A 20094-nucleotide genomic window follows, 5' to 3' on the forward strand; every position below is an offset into this window, starting at 1 on the left:
TTCAAATTGTGGATTTAGTATTTAGAGTAAAGTTGACTCGTTTTGTCCTCTTTCGTGTGTGTATAATATTTCATAGGCAAATAACTTCAATTTTCATGAGATTTGTGCAAGTTGTAGAGATTTTACATAAAGTATACTTTACTGTTGGATGAAATATTTAGGAAAATTTTGATAAAATTGAGATTTAATTTTTCACCTTCATGTTTGTCGCGCTATGGGGTTATCTCTCGTCATGTTCACCCATCTCCTTTTTACTTGATGCAGCAATCTTTTAAAATTGGGATTTAATATCATTGGCTTTATAAAGAGGCATGCCAGTATCAAGTTTCTTTAAATATTGTGAATAGGCAAATTGAAAAAAATTAGTTTTGATTGATCAATTGTTTGTATATGTAATGACATTTTTTTTCCAGAATGGACAAACTGCCCTGTCGATTGCCCAGAGACTGGGCTACATATCAGTTGTTGATACACTGACACCTGTCACTGAGGTGTCCGAGACCCTCCCGTCTACCGAGGACAAGATCAAACTCATGTCACCAGAAATCATGCAGGAAAACCCTATCTCAGACTCTGATGATGAAGGAGGTCAGTATCAAATTACATCTACCCACATCCTTTATTTCTTGACTTCTGTACTTGCATTATTTGTTAACATTTTCATCTTTAGAATGACATTAAAATTGCTTCATGTTTCTTTTGATATTTCAAATTGATTTAAGATAAGCATGAAAAATATCTCTTTTCAAAAATATTATTTGATATTGCATCATTTTTGCATGAATATTGCATACTTTTTGTTTTGCCAAAAATTAGAGATTATGTTTAATTGTGTTGAAAAAAAATCATAACTAAGTACGAGGGTTGATCCAAAAGTTCGTGGAATTTCTTTCTAAAATTTTATCGTGATTTGATGAAATCAAACAACAGGCACATTTATAATATAGAGTCATAATACAACAATATTGGAAAATTTCATCACTTTCCAATGACCAATAAGGTCACACGAGCTTCCTGAAAATTGATAGTTGTGAAACCCGGGGGAGACTTCGACGTTACGTAAAGTTAGATATGTCACATCACGTTATAGAAGTATCTCATCCAACTGACCAATCTGAATACGTTATTCTACATAAAGCTGTGTGTCGATTTTTTTTCTATCAATGGGAAAAAGTCAGTGGTGCTAAACCTCACCAACTTATTTTTATTTTTTTATATTTCAAAATACTACCCTTTTTATATTGATTAAATGATGTTCCAATTTCATTAGCAATGTCAAGAATAGTGCGGCAGCCCACAACGTCCATTTACGCTTTTGATTTGTCTAGGGGAGTATGCACTTAAAACAGAGCCTCCAAAAATCGACCACATCTTTAATCAACATCAATGGAAGTTCTATTTTTTCTTAAATTTCTTTTGCCAGTGGAAAACCAGTAATTAATTGTTTATTTCATTTTTCCAGTGACATAAATCTTTTGATGTCATGGACAAAATACGATTTTTTAAAACAAAAAATCAATTTTTTAAATCTCTTTTAATATATTTCGTTTTTAAAATATGACTTGACCGAAAATATTATTTGACGTTGTATAACAACTTAAAGATGGACAATAAATTTTCATCAACTTATAAACTAAATATCCTGTATATATTTGTAAACTCTGTTTACAAAGGTTGTATGAAAAATCAAGCGATCGTAATAATGACATAATTTTAGTTTTATATACCGCATAGGGCGGCTTAATGCTCATTTCACGCATTAAGAATTAAACGTTTTAGCTATATTAAGGGTGTTTATTGTCATCTTTTGACACGCCCATTTCTTTAGAAATTGATAAAACGGTCAAGTTGTTTTTCTATGGCAACAGGTTTGCCATAAATATAATAGCCAATCAAAAGATATTAAAAATGTGTTTTCATTTTAAATACATGTGTTGTAATTTTCAACCAATTTCACTTAAAAATGAATAAAATATGAAGAAATTCCACGAACTTTTGGATCAACCCTCGTAGTTCATACATGTGTTCATTAATCTCCTGTTATAGATATTAGGTCAATTAATCATTTCACAAAACTCTCTATTATCTGTAGGTAATGTTAAATATTGATGTAATTGTATTGTATAGGAAATAGCAGTGAGAGATTGTCATGGTTGGCTAAATTGATGACCATAGGAAATCAACACAGTGTACGGTAAATTTCAACATGTCACTTTCAATGGGCATTTTATTGTTCAGTGAAACGGTGCTAAACCTCAAAACTCTTGAATTTTTATTTTTTTAGTATTCAGTATTCTCCCTTTTGATATTGATTAAATGCATGTTTATAGCACTTGAAATAGAGATTTTGAAAATGCAAAAAGATGTTAAACCTAAAAATAAAAAAATGCTGGCCTAATATTTATATAAAAAAGATATATTGTAGAATTCCATGACATTAGTAACTAATTGTTTATACAAAATCTAACAAGATTTAGATTCTTTTTACTATTTCTTAACAACATATACTTTCTTAAATTGATAAAATTAAGATCTTTTAACTTGAATTATAAAAAAAAATTTCCTGCAGAAACGAAAACATTGTAAAATTCAGGAGTTTCTAGAAACTGTTGTGGGACTCTAGAATTAGCACTAATTCTGTTGTTCTGACACAATATTAAGTTTGAGTGTGAAAACAATAATCATGCAAGCACTATCTGCTAGTGTGCTCTATAAAACTGGAAACTCACTGCTTCAAAAGTACGATAATCAATGCTATCGATTCTAATTTATTTGGCAGTGGTTCAAATTCCAACTCAAAAAAGTTCTTTTCTCAAATAACAGGGAGAATTGTAGGCTAACACAAGATTTCAGGTGCTGTCGTTCACTCTACTTTCTGTTTCTATATAGCCATGTGTTGTACTTTCACTTTACAGGGTCCTCTATGGCCAGTATAAGATGTGAGTGTAAAACAATAGTATATATACTTATATTGGTGCACAAAGGCCTAACTTTTCTGCTGTGTTTTGCAGACAGCAGAATCTATATTAACATATATTTGAAACAGGAATTGGTGCCAGGCTAGTTCACAGAGAAGGAATTCATTAATATTTGATACATTATATAAATATATCAGGAGTTTAACAATGCGAAAAAAGTATTTCATATCTATTTTTTCAACAAAGTTGCTATTGACCAGCTTCTTAGTGGTAAGAATTCTTGATATGGCAAAATTTCCCCTACCCTGCTTTTATGCAATAATTTAAAACACATTTTGATATACCGGTATTGTTTGGTGAGCTATTAAAAGTTATATTCATAAGGTGACCGTACATTTCAGTCATTGTAAGACCATTACCATCATGGTTGAGCCATTACATCATACATGATATATTTTTGTGTTGCTAAGTTAAAATGCAATTTTTATGTTCTCAATTTATAAATTGACAGTGAAGTCTTTTACATGCTAAAATTAGATGCTTTTCTATAATGCATTTGTGAGGGCTAGATAAAATGGTGTGTTGAAATCATTATTTTTTCCATACTTCATTATTTATTTCCCACTAAATGTTATTTTAGATGTTCTCTCACATCCAATTTATAAGAAATTGAAAGGTAAACAAATCTAGTAAAAGTATGCATATTCATAAAATCATATAAAAATATTCTTGTACCCCATAAGATGCATGACAATAATATGTCAATGAAATTTTATTTATTTGAATATAAAACAATATCTTATGTATAGTTGTTCATATAAATTTCAATAACATGTTGATATATTAATTTAAAGCTTTGCAGAATGCGGGTGTAATTCTCAATAATCCATATGGGAAAAAAATATTTTCATTCTTTGCAATTTGCAAATTGAAAGGAAGAAGAAAACATGATACAGATCATAAGGATTAAATTTGACTTTCTTTTTTACTGCTTCTGTGAACACAGGGGACGATTTTCTGCCATCTTCTCCATTGTTCGGAAAACCCCTTACCGAACAACATGTTTATCTGCCCTTCTACGAGGGCAGTAAAATGCAGTCTCGTAAGTTACAATCCATCCTCAGTGTTGTTCATTTGGAATCAAATTTTTATCGTAATTTGATGTTGTAACTTTTTTTATTATCAGTTGAAATATAATTATTTTTTTTGGTTTGTCAATCCACTGCATGAAAAAATACAATCTGACCACACTTTGCAATTATTATTTTTTTTCTCTAACAGTTTTGTTTTAATAATGCTTCAATTATTACGTAAAGAAAAAATATAATGAAATAGAAAAAAGATAGTTTTTACTCTTAGCTCAATCTTCAAAAGTAATTCTTGTTCTACAATTCTACTAAGCATCATAAGTTGCCAAGAAAAATAAAACCCACATCAGGATTGTTTTAGAGGATGGAAGTTTTTCAGTTATAACATCAGAACCATGATATTTTTGTTTTGAACTTTGCTAAGTAAATACACTTGGCCAGGGATTAAACAAGTTCTGAACATCTAAAACACATTAGACACTGACAAGAAAAGGCTCCGGAGATATGCTTTATAACAGTATCTTTTCTCACATTAGGATAAATCATTCAGTATCTCAAGTATATTGCACAGGTCTAGATGATACTGTAGGAAAATTTGAACTTAAATTTAAGGTGATACATTTAAGTTCTTGTATAAATAAGCATCTACAACAATGGTATAAATATAATGCATTAATTTGTAAATGGATCGATATGTACAAAAACATTATGCATGTTATTGAATGATACAGTAAAACATAGTTACAGCATACCTGGTTATAATGAATTCAAGCTTACAGCAAAGTGATTTTGTTTTACGTAGTTATGAAACAAAGTAAGAATGTATCGGACGAATTAAGTTCTTGACAACAAAATTGTTCATTTTGCTTTAAGCATGTTTTACTGTTTTAAGAAATATATAATTATTATATATATATATATATCCAAAACTAATGAGAAATATATATTCAAGGGGTCTGAAAAAATACTTCTGTGTAATTAATTCACCCTGTACTGGTAGAATGATTCCTATAGATGTTGTTTAATGGTGTATCTTTTTTTGCATGATCAGTAAGCCATTTCATAACATAGATGATTATTTTAACAGCATGCTATCCGAACACCCCAAGGGGAAACCCATCTCAAGCAGAGCTATCTTCTGCCACAGTTTGGCATTTTGCGCTGGGAAATTATCTGTTTGAAGAATCATTAACATGTAATAATCAGCCTTCGGAATAATTTCAAAATAAGAGATCAGTTCTAAATATAAAAATGTTATGAGTGCTGGCACCCTAAAGGCTAATTGCAGATGTTTTTGAAGCTGAGATACATAGAGATAGAGGAAGAATGTAGAGGATAGCTGGATGTTCTGTCAGTGTCGATACTGGAAGGTCAGATATCTCTATAAGTGATTGCTTTCCCCTCACTGGAACTGTGAAAGCTTTCAGGAAAAAGAATAACAGAGTGGCTGATTTATCAGTACTTGTAAACAATTGATCATGGAAGGATTTTAGCTAGAACTGAAGTTTTTTGTCAAATTTGCTCTAAACTATTTAAGTTTTATGGTGATTTGAATCTATTATTTCAAACTTTGATATGAATTGTTTTCGTCGAAGTAGAGGTAAGGATATGATTATGGGAATTTTTTCTTTATTTTGGTAAGGTTCTTCTCTTTTCAGGAAATTAAAGTGTGCTTAAATAATATACAAAATAAAATTAATTAATTAATAATAAAATAATTTAAGTAATTTATATTTATGAAATAATGATTTAACTTTTTTTGATTGAAAATTTCATCACTTGATTTCTGCTTAAATTAATTCCATTTAATGTGGTATTTATAAATTGAAGAATTATAAATATTTCAAATTTGAATTTAATTTATGTAGCTTTTCATTGGCAAACACATTTTTAAATATGACATATTTGATTCTGATTTTACAGGGGAGGACAGCATATCCCTTGGAGAGAAAGGGGGGAGCATGTCACCTTTGGATACGTCTTATGAAAAGGTAAACTGTCGTAAACAAGTGTTGTATTATCCTAAAGATATTGTACAGGTATTATTTTGGTTCATAAAATACCCATAGCTGTTTTGGAAAGATGGAAGGTTTTTACACCACAATGTAATTATTGAATCTGTATGATAAAAAAAAATTGGAATTGGAAAAGCCAGCGGGTCAAAAAGGAAGATCATCCAAGCTTGGAGCCATTTATGACTGAATTTATATAATCTGGATCATGTATTATGTAATCAATGTTGTTAATTCTTCCCTGTACTTTTATCATTAGCACATTTATTGCATTTTATTTTCAGCACTGTATAATCAATATTGTACAAGTTATGTTGCAGAATTATTATTCCTTTTTTTAAGTGCTAAGCAGTGAGTATTGTTTGATCTGACATGGAACATTTCTAGCTGTCTCTATGAGAATATTTTTTGAATTTCTTAATTTTCAAAATGAAAATTTTAAAATTTTAAGATTGTAATTTCAAACTACTTTAATGTAGATATCAGAGAATTTTTTTTTTTCAAAAATTCTTCTAGAAGCCATGTATTAGATGATCAAGAATAGTGGGAAAAAAACACGAGGTGAAACATGATGTCAGATGAAAACAATATTCTCCACTTTTTGTTGCATCGGTTTCGTTGTTTTGAGTTTCGCTGTTGTTATTTTTCTTTTATGTACATCAGGATGCTTCTCTGAGACCTGCCTCCACCGACGATGCCAGGCGTCGCATCACGAGTGAGATAGGCACCGCAATGCGGTACCCGTCTTACTTAGAACGTGGTCCGGATTACGAGGCAGAGATGCGCTATTTTAGCGGAGATTCTCTCATGTCTCCCAGGGTAGGTTTTGATTAAGAGGATTTATTTTATAGAAAGGAGATTCTGAAATCAGCATAACTTTAGTTCTGAGAAGAAATTACTACAAATCAATATACGAGCTAATATTAATGAAGTAGAAAAATGGCATGTCAATGTTAATGTCTATAACCAAATCAAATGGTTGCATAACTTATCAAATATAATTATAGAGAGGTGTGTACATCAGTAGTTCTTATATGAAAGAAAATGATTTTGCATAAAGCACACTTTGCACAGTCACCATTTGCATATGATTTGAAAATATTTAATCACTATGGTAATGTTAGGTTAGAGCAGTATAAAAATAATGTTACTGATGAAAATTTCATTATTTTTATCAATGAATATATTTGTATGTTGTAAAGCTTTACCTTAATACAAAGGGTTATATATTCACTTGGTATCTTCAAAGGAATAGTGATACATTAGAACAACTGCTTGCATGGAAACAACTGTTTTTTGCGGAGACCAAGTGTTTGCTGTTGTTTGAATATTGATGTTGTACATTTGGCTTGTATTGTTTTTCTGTGTTTATTAGGACAAACATGACAAAAGCAAAGATAGTGTTTTTGGAGGTGATTACTCGACCTTAGATAAACTTGATACCACGTCTACGAACTCTGAGTCCAAGGTTCGAGTTGTTGATGAGCATGGTAGTGAGATCGATTATGACGATGATTTAGATGATAGGATGAAGAAGGTATCAGCATTGGAATGACCTAGAAATTAACAAAGTTTGAAAAAGTTCATGAGTTCATTTCACTAACATAATGTCATGGTGTCACTTTCTACAGTTTTGATGCTTTAGAATGAAATTCGATTAGCAAGAAAGATAAAAAAAAAAAAAAAGATTTGTAGCATGGATTTTGAGAAATTCCACACTGAATTTTTGAATTGTAACAAAATGGTACTTTTTTAATGCACTCACAGCATGGAAATGAAAATGACCAGTTTTTCTGGGTACTAGATTTATAATTATTAGAATGAGAAATTATAGGAATTCTGAATTTCTATTTCTATGTTTCTGATTTTTTTGTTTTATTCTGTATTGTGTAAATGTTGTGGTGCTAGCTTGTTTAACTTTCAAAATGACAATGCCAAGAGATTTTAAATTTTAAAAAATGTAGAACATTGTTTTTAAAAATCATAAAAAATAATCAAGTTAATTGTTTCATAAATAAATTGAAAATTCAATTTTATCACATATAAAGAATCACTTGGCATTGACCATAATATGAAGACTGGTTTTCAAGTAGCTAGAAAATAACTAGCACAAATTTTCTAACTGAAGCTAGATGTCAATGTTTTAGCTGATTTAAAAAGTAGATACAAACCAGTTTTCATCAACTAATTCTTAGCATGTGCATTTTTGACTCTGTGTCTTCTCTTTCTGACCTCTTGACCTCTAGAACACAGCGGCCAATCAATTTGCGGAGGATTTCTACCTGCGACAATCCGTAAGATACGGAGCTAACACGAACAAACGGCCCATCTATCCCAGCTCGGGGTACAAGTCGCAGCCAGACAGGCCCACTGAAAATTATGCCGAGTCATTTAGTGTTGATGGTATAGATTTGAATGAAGAGTTCAAATATATGCCTGATGATTCGGTTCCCCAACAGGTATCTGGAACTCACTGGGTGCCGTGTGGAATTATAACTATTCAGAACTAAGTGTATCTCAACTTGGGAGTTTGGTTTTCAACTACTTTTCTATCACTTTATTCAGATTTATATCATTTTAGGGTTGCAAAGATGTTAATTAACTAATGTTTTAGTAATTAATGATATGTAAATGACTTACCAGTAATAATCAGATAAACTTTGGCTAAAGAATCTAAAATTGTATTAATTTGCTTTATGCTTTAGAATTTATGAATAGGACTTTATACTAGTATGAAAAAAAAATTAATCCTTTGTGAATGTCATTATGTAGCATAAAACAGTGTTTATAATGCACTAGTTCTTATAATATCGATAATTTAACTCATGTAATCATTGAAGCAATCTTAACAAGTGGAATGATCAAAGTCTATAATCATTAAATTGCTTGAAAAGTTTGCCTTTTACTGGGAAATCAAGTTTAATTCATTTGTAATCATGCATAAGATCACGTATTGAATGCATTTTGTTAACCTTTAACATAAATTTAATATGATGCTACTGCAAAATTAACTTAAAAAATTAAACTTACTTAATAAAAGCCTAATATTTGAGCTATAACGTTATAGAACTTTTTTTTAAACATAAGTAGACCTAAAGTAATGCCTAGTGGATTGAATGATTCAGAATAATGCTTGTAGACACTACTTTATAAATAGAATAAATTAGCCGTAGAAAGCTGTCTAGATTTTTTTTTAGCTGTAAATTTATAATTTTCTCTAATTACGATCTATTACAGGACTACTGTGAAGCCCAGATCATGACCTCTTCATACGCCGCCTACACTAACGCGGCCCCACCTGAGACCCACCTGGGACCGGGGGTATCCTCCGCGGACAAACCCAGGGTAGGGTCCTACAGCGGATCCTCCTTCAGTGCCAGTTTCGACCCTGACAATGTCGCCATTGATCAAATACCTACATATTCTGGGTGAGTTTTGTTTTATGTTGACTCTAGGAATAGAAATGGGTGATTTAGTGAAAGGCTTAAAGTGAAAATTACAAATTTATGAAGAGATATTACATAAATAGGAAAACAGAGTCAAAGAGGACATGGTTTATGAAATCATTAAATTTTCAAGGGTTTTTTTGCATTTGGGTAATTTAAAATGTACCAGTACTAGCTAGCTCTTATTATTTAAATTTTGCCAAAAAATTGATGCATACTAAGGAAATTTGGGACAAAAGCATTTTCTTTCATACCTCTCAAAGGACTGTTTAATGACTATGTAATCAGGCATGTTTATTTAAGACAAGCAAAAAATTTAAAAATTTTGAAAAATGTTGATCTGTTATGCAGTCATAATTAAGACAGTAATCAACAAAAAATTAGTTTCAATGAACATATTTTGAGAAAATGTGATATTGAAATTGAAGACAGGGCCCTAAAGAAATGAAAAGAAGCTGTCAAAATTGTTTTGAAAATTTATATTATTTGAGAATTTAGAATTGGCAGTTTTAAAATATCAATACTTCAATACATGTACTTGTCTCCCTGCTTTTTTGTGAAAGCAAATGAAAATCTAAATATAATTTGTCTGTCAGCTTGTATTTCACAGAAACTTGAACCTTGGTCATACCTTTTGAATGAAAGAGTTGAGAGCTTCATATTTCACATGCATTCATTACCCATGACAAGACCTTACAGAATATACTTCGATTATTAACCTCATGACCATTGACCCTGAAGATTGACTTATTTTTTAACAAAAAAAATAGCTCTGGCATTAACTTTTGAAGGAGATTTAAAGCATACTTGTGTCAAGAAATTTCAAAAAAAATTTCAAAACTATGATTTTTGACCCTTTGACCTTGAAGTTTGACTTCCTTTTCAAATATTTTTACTTTAGTACATGTAATAACTTTTGAACGACAGGATATAATATATACTGGCTTTAGGGCTGTGTATTGATTTTCTTCACAACCGTTGCAAATGAAATTAAATTTTGTATACAGATTTATCAGGTGAATATCTAAGTCAATTTTTTAAAGCGATATTTTTGACAGATATATTGGATTAGAAAAATAACTTAACAGTTTCCATCAGAAAAGGCTTCTAAATGAAATTTTAATTATCATGAATTTCATAACATGTTAAGTTTTTTAGTTATGCCCCTTGCATTAGAAAAATTCCACTTATTTGCAGTTTCCTTTCATTTTCTTTGCAGAGGTTGCACATACTGAAATGAAATTTGCTATATAGATTAACCAGCTTACTATCTAGATCAAATTCTGTTTTTAAAATAGCTCACCTCAATGAAGTTGGGAAATTCAACGTGTTCAAAGGTTAAAATTCTCTTTGTATATTCCTATATTGATTAGACATATGGAAAAGTGTGTTTCATTTCCAAAGTTTCAGACAATTTAGGAATACCAGGTTAATGTTTTTGGAATTATTTTTGATGCAGTTTTTTTAGGTCTCATTTCCTAGGAACTATAAGCCCTATGTGTGAAATAAGGATACATTACAAGACTTGGTGGTTGAACATTGAGTGAACAGGTAAATGTTTTTAACAGATCTCATTTCAAAGAACTATAACTATGTTGACCAAACTTGCATGGATGATACATCTAAGGGTGTACACTACCAGACTTGCTTCGGATGCTTTGACCTACATTTTCCAGTTGAGTGAAAGGTTAATGTTTTTGGTGCAGGTCTCATCTCCAAATAACTGTAAGCCCTATGATGACCAAACTTGCATGGATGATACATCTGAGGATGCACATTACCAGGCTTGCTTCGGATGCTGAATTTGACCTACATTTTCCGGTTAAGTGAACAGGTTAAAGTTTTTAGTGTAGGTTTCATTTCCTAGATACTATGAGCCCTATAATGACTAAATTTGCATGGATGATTTATCTTAGGATGCATACTACCAGACTTGCTTTGGATGCTGAATCTGACCTACATTTTCTGGATGAGTGAACAGGTTAAAGTTCTTTATGCAGGATTCATTTCCAAGTAACGATGAGCTCTTTAATGACCAAATTTGCATGGATGATACATCTAAGGCTGCATTCTACCAGACTTGCTTCGGATGCTGAATCTGACCTACATTTTACTGGATGAGTGAACAGGTTAAAGTTTTTTATGCAGGATTCATTTCCAAGTAACTATGAGCTCTTTAATGACCAAATTTGCATGGATGATACATCTAAGGCTGCATTCTACCAGACTTGCTTCGGATGCTGAATCTGACCTACATTTTTTTTTGGGATGAGTGAAGAGGTTAAATTTTCATGCAAGTTTCATTTCTAAGTAACTATTAGCCGTATGTTGCGCAACCTCGCATGGATGATACATCTTAGGATGCACAGTAATGGATAAAAAATTGCTCCGGATGCTCAATTCAACATACATTTTCAAGATAATGGACCAGGTGAAAGTTAGAGAGAAACTATAAGGCTCATATAAACCAAACTTGCCCAAATGATGCATCAAGGGATGAAAACTCTCAAACTTGCTTCAGATGCTGGATTTTAACACACAAAAGCTAGTTTGAAGTTTTTATATAGGTCTATTCCAAAGTATCAGATCAAAATTGCATAAAATTTGCATTTTTGAATGTACACTTTTTGTTGGGTAATTGTGTGACTTTGCCATACTTAAAGATGACATTCGTTGAGATGAGCTCTGTAATCTCTGATTACCTATGTTTGTCAGAGTTATGCCCCTTGCATTTAGAAAATCCACTTATTTGCAGTTTCCATTCATTTTCTTCGCAGAGGTTGCACATATTGAAATTTAGTATACAGATTTATCTGCTGAATATCTAGGTCAAGTTCTGTTTTGGGTACGATTGCAACATTTTTGATAAAGTTATGCCCCTTGCATTTAGAAAAATTCCACTTAATTGCAGTTTCCGTTCATTTTCTTTGAAGAGATTGTACATATTGAAATGAAATTTAGTATACAGATTTATCAGCTGAATATCGAGGTCAAGTTCTGTTTTGGATATGATTGTGCCATTTTTGATAGAGTTATGCCCCTTGGACTTAGAAAAATTCCAATTTGGGGAGGGGGCATAAGTGTTTTACAAACATCTCTTGTTTACATGTAAATTGCATGTTTCAAGATCTCTCCTTATGTATCATAATTTTTGACCTCATGACCTTGACCTTGAAGTTTGACATTTTCATAATTTTAAAATTTGCACCAGAACTTACAAGACTTTTTTAATGCAATAAACAAACAGAAGGGGAGATGAGACAGTTACAACCAAATTTTTAATTACTACACCCCAATAAATAAGACCCAAAAGCAGGGGGCCACAGTTCTCTGAATTTGCATTTTTTGTGCGTGGTCCCAAAAATTGAGTATGAATGTATTGTATTTTAATTAAGTCATTTAATGATTTGATCTTACCATTTATGCCACAGACGCCTGAAATGGAAAAGGTAAATAAAACCTATTTTTGTGGTGATGTAGCTTACACATTCATTTTACATCATGCTTTATACCTCTCACTTGTGTCAATATCTGGTATCACTGTTTGGAATCATAATATCCACATCACATATGCAATAATTCACAAGCATGTATTCATAATTATTTTTCATCAATTCATCATTTTTATCATTTTAAATACTAATATTTCGGGATATATTCATTTCTTTCACTTCATTATTGGTAAGATTTGACTGCTTTTCTTTATAAATTTAATTTATTAATTTTTCTATAAATGTCAAATTGAATTTTGATGAGACCGTAAAACAATCACTATCAGCGACATCCTATCCACACTTCTTCAGTTTAGAACCCATCTGTGACTACGTACATGTACTATAACTTTTTTACCGAGGCGAAATTCTTCATATTAAATAAATACCGGTAGGTGAATAAAGTAAAAGACAATCACGAAATTTGCAGATATTTTACACTTGCAAATATAAGTTAATAGATCAATACACATATTGTATTAGGCATCTGAGAGCTCAAGTAATGATTTTTCTGTCATCAGTGGTTTATTTTCATGAACTTTAGAATGATTTTAATTAGCTAACGTCACTTAGAGAAATCATTAGATTGCATTAGAAGAAAATTATACATCTGACAGGAACTACAAAGCTTTGACACATACAGGAGACTAAGCATTAATGTTTTATAAGAATTTCAGTTTGATATATTCTAGTTTGAATATTTTTTTTCTTTTTTTCATTTTTTCTTTAATATTTTTAAAAATATATTTTTAAAAATTCATTTTTATTACTGTATATTATAAATTAACAACAATAAAGAAAACAGAGGAAATTAAGGCAGAAATTAGAATTGAAAACTTTATTTTCTGTATGTCGTTAAAATACATGATGTAGGATAATTACTTTTACCAAAAATTGAAAACTTTTATTTTAGCTTTTGCCAGATTTTATTTTTTTCAAAAAAAAACATTTTGTAGTGCATCAGCTTACTTTTACTAATTAAAGAAAAAAAAGTTGCTTCCCTTTATACAAGGCTGGGCTTATCTAAAATTTTAATCAACATGCCATGTTTATTTGTATTCAATTATCATTGCATGAAAATTCAAGAAAATAAATATTAGTGCATCAGCTTATATAACTTCACATTTATAGTAAAGGAAAATTTTTAAAAGTTTTTGTTTAGTTTGTTACATGACTGCCTTTCTAGACCTATTGTTGGATAAAATTTTATCTTTCACACCTGCATGTTTATTTCAGTATTCAATTATCTTTTATCTGATAGCTTTTTGCTTATTTCCTACAAATAAATTCTAGAATTGTGAACTTTTATTACTTATATAAGAGTGAAATGTCTCAAAACCACATTTTTACAAAATTATATATGTACAATTTGGAAAAATTGTAGAGCTATAGTAATTAAGTACAAACATGTTTTTTTTTATGGCTTTGACATACTTTTTGTAACTGACCCAATTATCTGTACAATCTTCTAAATTCAGATATGCACCCAACTGCATTGATAAGAGGTCGTATAAAAACCTAGTGGATGGGTGCATTCTGTGATTGTGAGGGAAATGTTATATCTTGAATTACCTTTAAAATCTGTCAACCCTAGTAATTTCAATGCTTCGAAAAGAAAAGGCATTATTCATCCACAAAACATTTGCAATGCAAAAATCCCCTATAAACCATGGAGTAGCTGTCTTTGTTTTGAATTGTTAAACACTGATAATAAATTGTAAATATTGAGCTAGAAGACTGTCATTGAATCATACTGTTTATAAGTGTGTGGTTTTATATAGAAAACATTGGAGGTCATCCGGCCATGTAAAAATTGTCTAGGCTTATAAATGACAATATGTTTGTTTGTTGATATGCGAGGGGAAGGAGATTTTAAGTGCTGGCTTTTCTTACACTAAGCAGTGTTCTGTTATATATGTGTCATTACCACCGGATGTTCTACTCCCCGAAATTTGAACAGGGCCCTGCATACTCTTGTTGACTACTATTACATGTATGTCTTGTTTTGAAGATAAATATTTAGCTTTTGGATAATTGCAAGGCAATTTTTCTTCATTTCCTGGGGAGTCTGTGTGGCTCATGGTCAGTGTTGGCTGGTGTGGTGTAATTGACTGGGGAATTAATTTAAAACACCCTGTGTTAGACACTTGAGGAGATTGTTATCAGTGGTATGTAACAGAGTCGGGGTGCTGGTTTAATTCAGTGCTGCTACAGACATTACACACACCAGTCTGTAGAAAAGATAGCTGTGCTGCCTCTGCCATCTTGGAATTTTTTTTTTTGAACAGTGAAAGATGGAGGTTTGGAACTTGTATTGATTTTTCTGTGGATTCTAGGGGAGAGGGTTTTTGTGTTTCCGCTGCATTGCAGACTGTTTCAAGGATTGAGACTGTCTAGCTAGAAGGGTTTCGTGTGGTGTTATGGATTATTATGCTCCTAATTGAAAAATAACACAAAAAAGCAACAAGTGGTGTCACTGTTTTTTCTCTCTCAAGGCTGTGTAGCAGTGATCTAACATAAATGTTTTCAATGAGTAGTGTTTCTGCAGGGATTTAAAGAAAAGAAAATAAAAGCCCTGGAAAATTTGATTTAAACCACAGGTGTAAGACAAGTCCTACACAACAACTCATTGCAACAATGACTCTTCTTACCCACAGCTTCCTCATCAGTTTCATGGTGGATGCCAGGGGTGGGGCCATGAAGGGCCGACGCCACTCGGGGGTCAGGATCATCATCCCTCCCAACCGGGCCTCCATGCCCACCCGGGTGACCTGCAGACTCATCAAAAAGGACAAACTGATTCACCCCATCCCCCTCAATGAGGGTGAGGCCCTGGCCTCCAGGATCATTGAGATGGGACCAGTCGCCACCAAGTTCCTGGGGTAAGTTAATTTGATTTTTTCCTGTACAATTAAAAAAAAATGTGTATTATTTGCATTTCATTTGGTTTAAGACTCTGGTATCTTTTCTGAAACATATATTGCTTGTTGAAATTTTTTAGTCAATGTTCAGAGGTAAATGTTCAGGGAAAATTTGTGTCATAAAAAAGACCTTTTAATGATCAGCAATAAATCAAGAATAGCCTGAAAAAATATGTGCATAAGCCAGAAATCTGTTCAATTTTGATAAAGTCATCCCAGTCAAATTAACCTACAACAAAATAGTTGCTAAAGACTTTTAATATGTATTGCATGTCAGCATACAAGGTTGCATGCATAACAAAATGGCATACCTGCAGCCACTATACAAAACAGACTTGGGAGGGCACATTTGAGAGACCAGCCACAGCTTCAAGTGTGGGTGAAACCAAGTTCAAGTAAATTCATCAATAACAAATTAGTAAGCATGCCCATGAATCCAATATCGCTTCTTGTGGTTTAGGTTTGATAAATGGGTTATTTTCTCAATAATGGAAAGTAGACATAGTATGTAAATTATGTACCTTTGATGTTGGAATATCATTTAGGACGAATAAACCTCTAAACATGTTATTATTACAAACCAATTCTGGTGATTGGGTTTTGATAAAGTCAAGACATAGTTGAAAAGAGAAAACTATAGCCCAAGGTGCTAGGTGATAAAGTTGTGATATACCAGACATTCAACTTCAATTAAAGATGTTTAGCTTTATCAGATGAAAGATCAGCTGTTTTAGCATCATTAAACAATGTCTGTATTAAAACTCCGGATAAACATTGATTTAAATTTAATAGGTCTAACATTTTGACTCTTTGTATGAAATTTTCTGGTACGTTATAAAATATTTTAATTAGTAACCACCCAATCTTGAAAAGATGTGTTTAGAAACCTTCTGTATGGAAAATGTTGAATTATCAAATGTTCTCAGAAAAGTACTTGCTGTGCAGCTTTACTGTCAGGAATTGGCACAGAAAGCTTGGTTTGAAAGCTGATCTTAGATAAGTTTTAAAGCTTAGGAATGTGTTCTGAAGCAGTCCTGGGGTTTTCTGTTATAGGCAATACATACACCTTCATCTAACAGTGTGATTACATTTTAATTAACCCAATATGTTATCAAGAATCGAGGAACCTTTTAGCAACATATATCAAATTGAGTTTTGATATAATCATGACTTATATGAGTAGCTTTGCCCATTATATGAGTAATGTACATTTCTGGAAATTTTCCTGATGAAGTTTTCTTTGCCAACTGTGTGTCATAAATGATTTGTAGGAATTCATTGAAAGTAATAGACATTGAAAGCAACGTGTAATATTTTAAAAGTATAATGTTAGGCAAAAACAACAACAAAAATTCACCTTTCCTTGCAAGAAAAGGAACTGCTGTACGTGACTCACTCAAGTTTTCTCAAATTTTTGCCAAGTTATCATGGTTATTAAATATTTCAATAGGATTCATGCTGGACTCAAACTTTATTTACACCACAGTGTGAAACTTGACCACTTGACCCAGAGCTTAATAAGAGATTTTCTCAATGGTTTCCTTGAGAGGAATTGACACCAGATAAAAACCTTTTTCCTGTGCCTTATACTTACAGGAAAGATTGATTAGTTCAGTAAGTGGGGGTAATTGATAGGTGGACAGAAGGGCACCACTCCTTTTTCTAATGGTCAAAAAAGATAACGGGCTCATCCAAATATTTGTGACTACTCATAGATCATAAGTTAGCCATTGATAGTCTGAAAATCAAGGCAAGAAAAAATTTAAACAGAAGTATTCATATATAGATGAATGCCATTTTAAATTCAGTCTTAACTGTTCTTTTTCATTCCTGGTCAGGTATCTGGAAATGTCATTATATGGCTTTTTCTGAAACTAGACAGAAGTTTAAGCAATTACTGATCAATGCAAGACATTTGAAAATCAATATAACAGTTCTTTTTCATTCCTGGTCAGGTTTCTTGAAATGTCATTATGGTGTTTCCCGAAACTGGACAGAAGTTTAAGCAATTACTGATCGATACATCTGTTGCATAATGCCAGTTATAATGTGCATAGAGGCTGTTTCCATGCTCCAGTGTGATTAATCTCCATTGTGATAGGAAATAGTGTTCAGATAATGATTGAACTGTTGGCAATGATGCAAGCTTGGAGAGGAATGTATTGTTTGGGGTACACATCTGGAGTCTGTTTAGATATCAGATGAATCAATAGGATGTCTGATAACAGGGCAGAGATAAATAAACTAATTGATCACATTATCACATGCATAATCAATTTTTTGTTTTCAGAGTCAAGATTTTCAAGGAATGTATTTCAGATATACATGTGTAATGTTGCAAAAAGCCATTGGGGGGGGAGGGGGAGAGAGAAGGGCAGAAATAGATGAATAAGGAATAAACTACAATATTCTTGCTATTAAGCTCCCCAGGAACTGAGAATATTGGCGAAAAAAGAGGGGTGATCATTAGGATTTCCTAATAATGAAATTATGCTGACTATCTAGAGGGCATACATTCTAAGTACAGTATTAAAACTGAAACATACTTCTTTAAACACATGCAATCCCATCAAAAATACATAATAAAAGTGGTACATTCTAATAGAAATATATGACAGCTGGAGAAGTACAATATCTTATTAGGAAGGCACAAAGATTAGAACACTTTGCCAAAAAAAATTAAGACATAGGATAAAAGCCTGTGAAATTAAATCTCTTAAAATTTCAATTTCAATTTCAATAATTCATTATTAAATGTCATCAATGGATCATATGAATTTTGGTAAAAGCCTGTAAAATTAAATTTCATAAAAAAAACATATCAAGGAAAGGGGGGACTCATTCTTAGGGAGTTGAAAAAGGTCCAAGAGGGCAATTAAAAGGACAGGGGTGCTAAATTAAATAAAGTGAATACTGGCTCAACTTTATTTTTGTATCAGATATATTAAACATTTATTGTACCTATCATTACATCCGCTGCCATTTCCATTGCAAGTCAGCAATGGTAAGAGAAACATGTTACAAATAAATCAGATGGTATTTCTTAAAATCTAAGATGTATAAATTTCATAATTGTAAAATTACTTTCAGAATAGAGATGTTAAATATTAAGTTTTAATAAAAATTGTGTTGCCTCAATTAAATTTATGCAATTTTTCTCTTCTTTTTTTTCAGGCGCATTGTCATTGAGATCCCTCACTTTGCATCTCTTCGTGGCAAGGAACGTGAGATTAAGATCCTGAGAAGTAACAATGGAGAGAAGTGGGAGGAACATCCTATAGCGGCCACAGACGATGCTGTCCAGAAAGCACTGCATGAAAGCATGGAGGGTAAAACAAAGATTTAACAATACAATAGAGAAAAATATTTGTATTGTTATGACATTCAGAAATACATATTGTACAGTGAATGAAGAAAAATCTTATTAAAATGGAGTCCATGTTTTGTGAAAAAGAAATGAATACATAGTGATGTAGTAAAGATTTGTAACTTCTTATTCTTAGTATATAGAGGTTCCTAAAATACAGTAAATGGCTTTTGAGTCACAAAAACTTTTCTTTGACATAATAACACGACTATCTACAAAGATGAAAATATCATTCTTGTTTACATTCTACATAGATTTGGATTATGAGGATGAACTGGCTGGCAAAAGAGTGACCCGTATCCTGACTGATGATTTCCCACGATACTTTGCTCTGGTTACCAAGGTGAAGGAGGAGAAACAATGGGTGGACGAGAAAGGCCTGATCATCAGCTCCACCGTGGTGCCTCAGGTCCAGGCGGTGTTCCCAGAGGGCGCCGTCAACAAGAAAATCAAAGTCGGCCTGCAGGTGGGTGGTAGTCTCCTTTTAGAAGGTCATTTAGGTCATAATGTATTTTGAGCTTTATTGAAAATTGTGAGCAATTCATTTACATAAGTTAAAAGTAGTTACATGCAGTGAATTAGTTTACCAGATCTAGACAAGTTTATTTTGCTTAAAAAAAGCTTTGAAGATGAATGAATTTAAATGACTACCCATGCACTTAAAACAAAGTGAAAGGGTTGATACTGTCAAATCTTGGGCGTTTCTTTTCTATAGCCTTCCGGGCAGGCCAGGCTAGTTCATTGGCAATCTGATATTTTCTAACCCTGAATGTAGCACACCCTTTGACTTGGCTTAAGTGTAGTGGTACATGGTGTATTTATATTGTGTATTCATGTGGATTTAAAGGATG

The 20094-nt window shown here is 32.1% G+C and overlaps 2 protein-coding genes across 33 annotated transcripts in view; one reads left to right on the plus strand and one right to left on the minus strand.

The window, feature by feature from the left end:
* LOC134242872 (serine/threonine-protein kinase SBK1-like) overlaps positions 1-20094 on the minus strand; it is a 444928-nt gene that overhangs the window by 363378 nt on the left and 61456 nt on the right. The gene's annotated exons all lie outside the window — the stretch shown is intronic.
* Positions 1-20094, plus strand: part of LOC134242868 (ankyrin-2-like) — a 98964-nt gene that overhangs the window by 35104 nt on the left and 43766 nt on the right. For 25 of the 32 annotated variants that reach the window (XM_062725046.1, XM_062725058.1, XM_062725057.1 and 22 more), the window contains 12 exons: positions 414-588; positions 2916-2939; positions 3925-4020; positions 5930-5997; positions 6682-6837; positions 7394-7555; positions 8265-8477; positions 9256-9446; positions 12896-12913; positions 15613-15837; positions 19051-19205; positions 19498-19709. In XM_062725046.1, the coding sequence (XP_062581030.1) occupies positions 414-588; positions 2916-2939; positions 3925-4020; positions 5930-5997; positions 6682-6837; positions 7394-7555; positions 8265-8477; positions 9256-9446; positions 12896-12913; positions 15613-15837; positions 19051-19205; positions 19498-19709 (1695 nt within the window). Of the gene's footprint in view, positions 1-413; positions 589-2915; positions 2940-3558; positions 3595-3924; positions 4021-5381; positions 5607-5929; positions 5998-6681; positions 6838-7393; positions 7556-8264; positions 8478-9255; positions 9447-12895; positions 12914-15612; positions 15838-19050; positions 19206-19497; positions 19710-20094 lie in introns of those variants that run through there. The other 7 variants (XM_062725038.1, XM_062725051.1, XM_062725041.1 and 4 more) reach the window with 7 other exon arrangements.

The sequence above is a fragment of the Saccostrea cucullata genome, unplaced genomic scaffold, assembly GCF_032062105.1.
Source record: "Saccostrea cucullata isolate Sc308-1 unplaced genomic scaffold, CSIRO_AGI_Scuc_v1 ctg191, whole genome shotgun sequence".
In the NCBI taxonomy this organism is placed as follows: domain Eukaryota; kingdom Metazoa; phylum Mollusca; class Bivalvia; order Ostreida; family Ostreidae; genus Saccostrea; species Saccostrea cuccullata.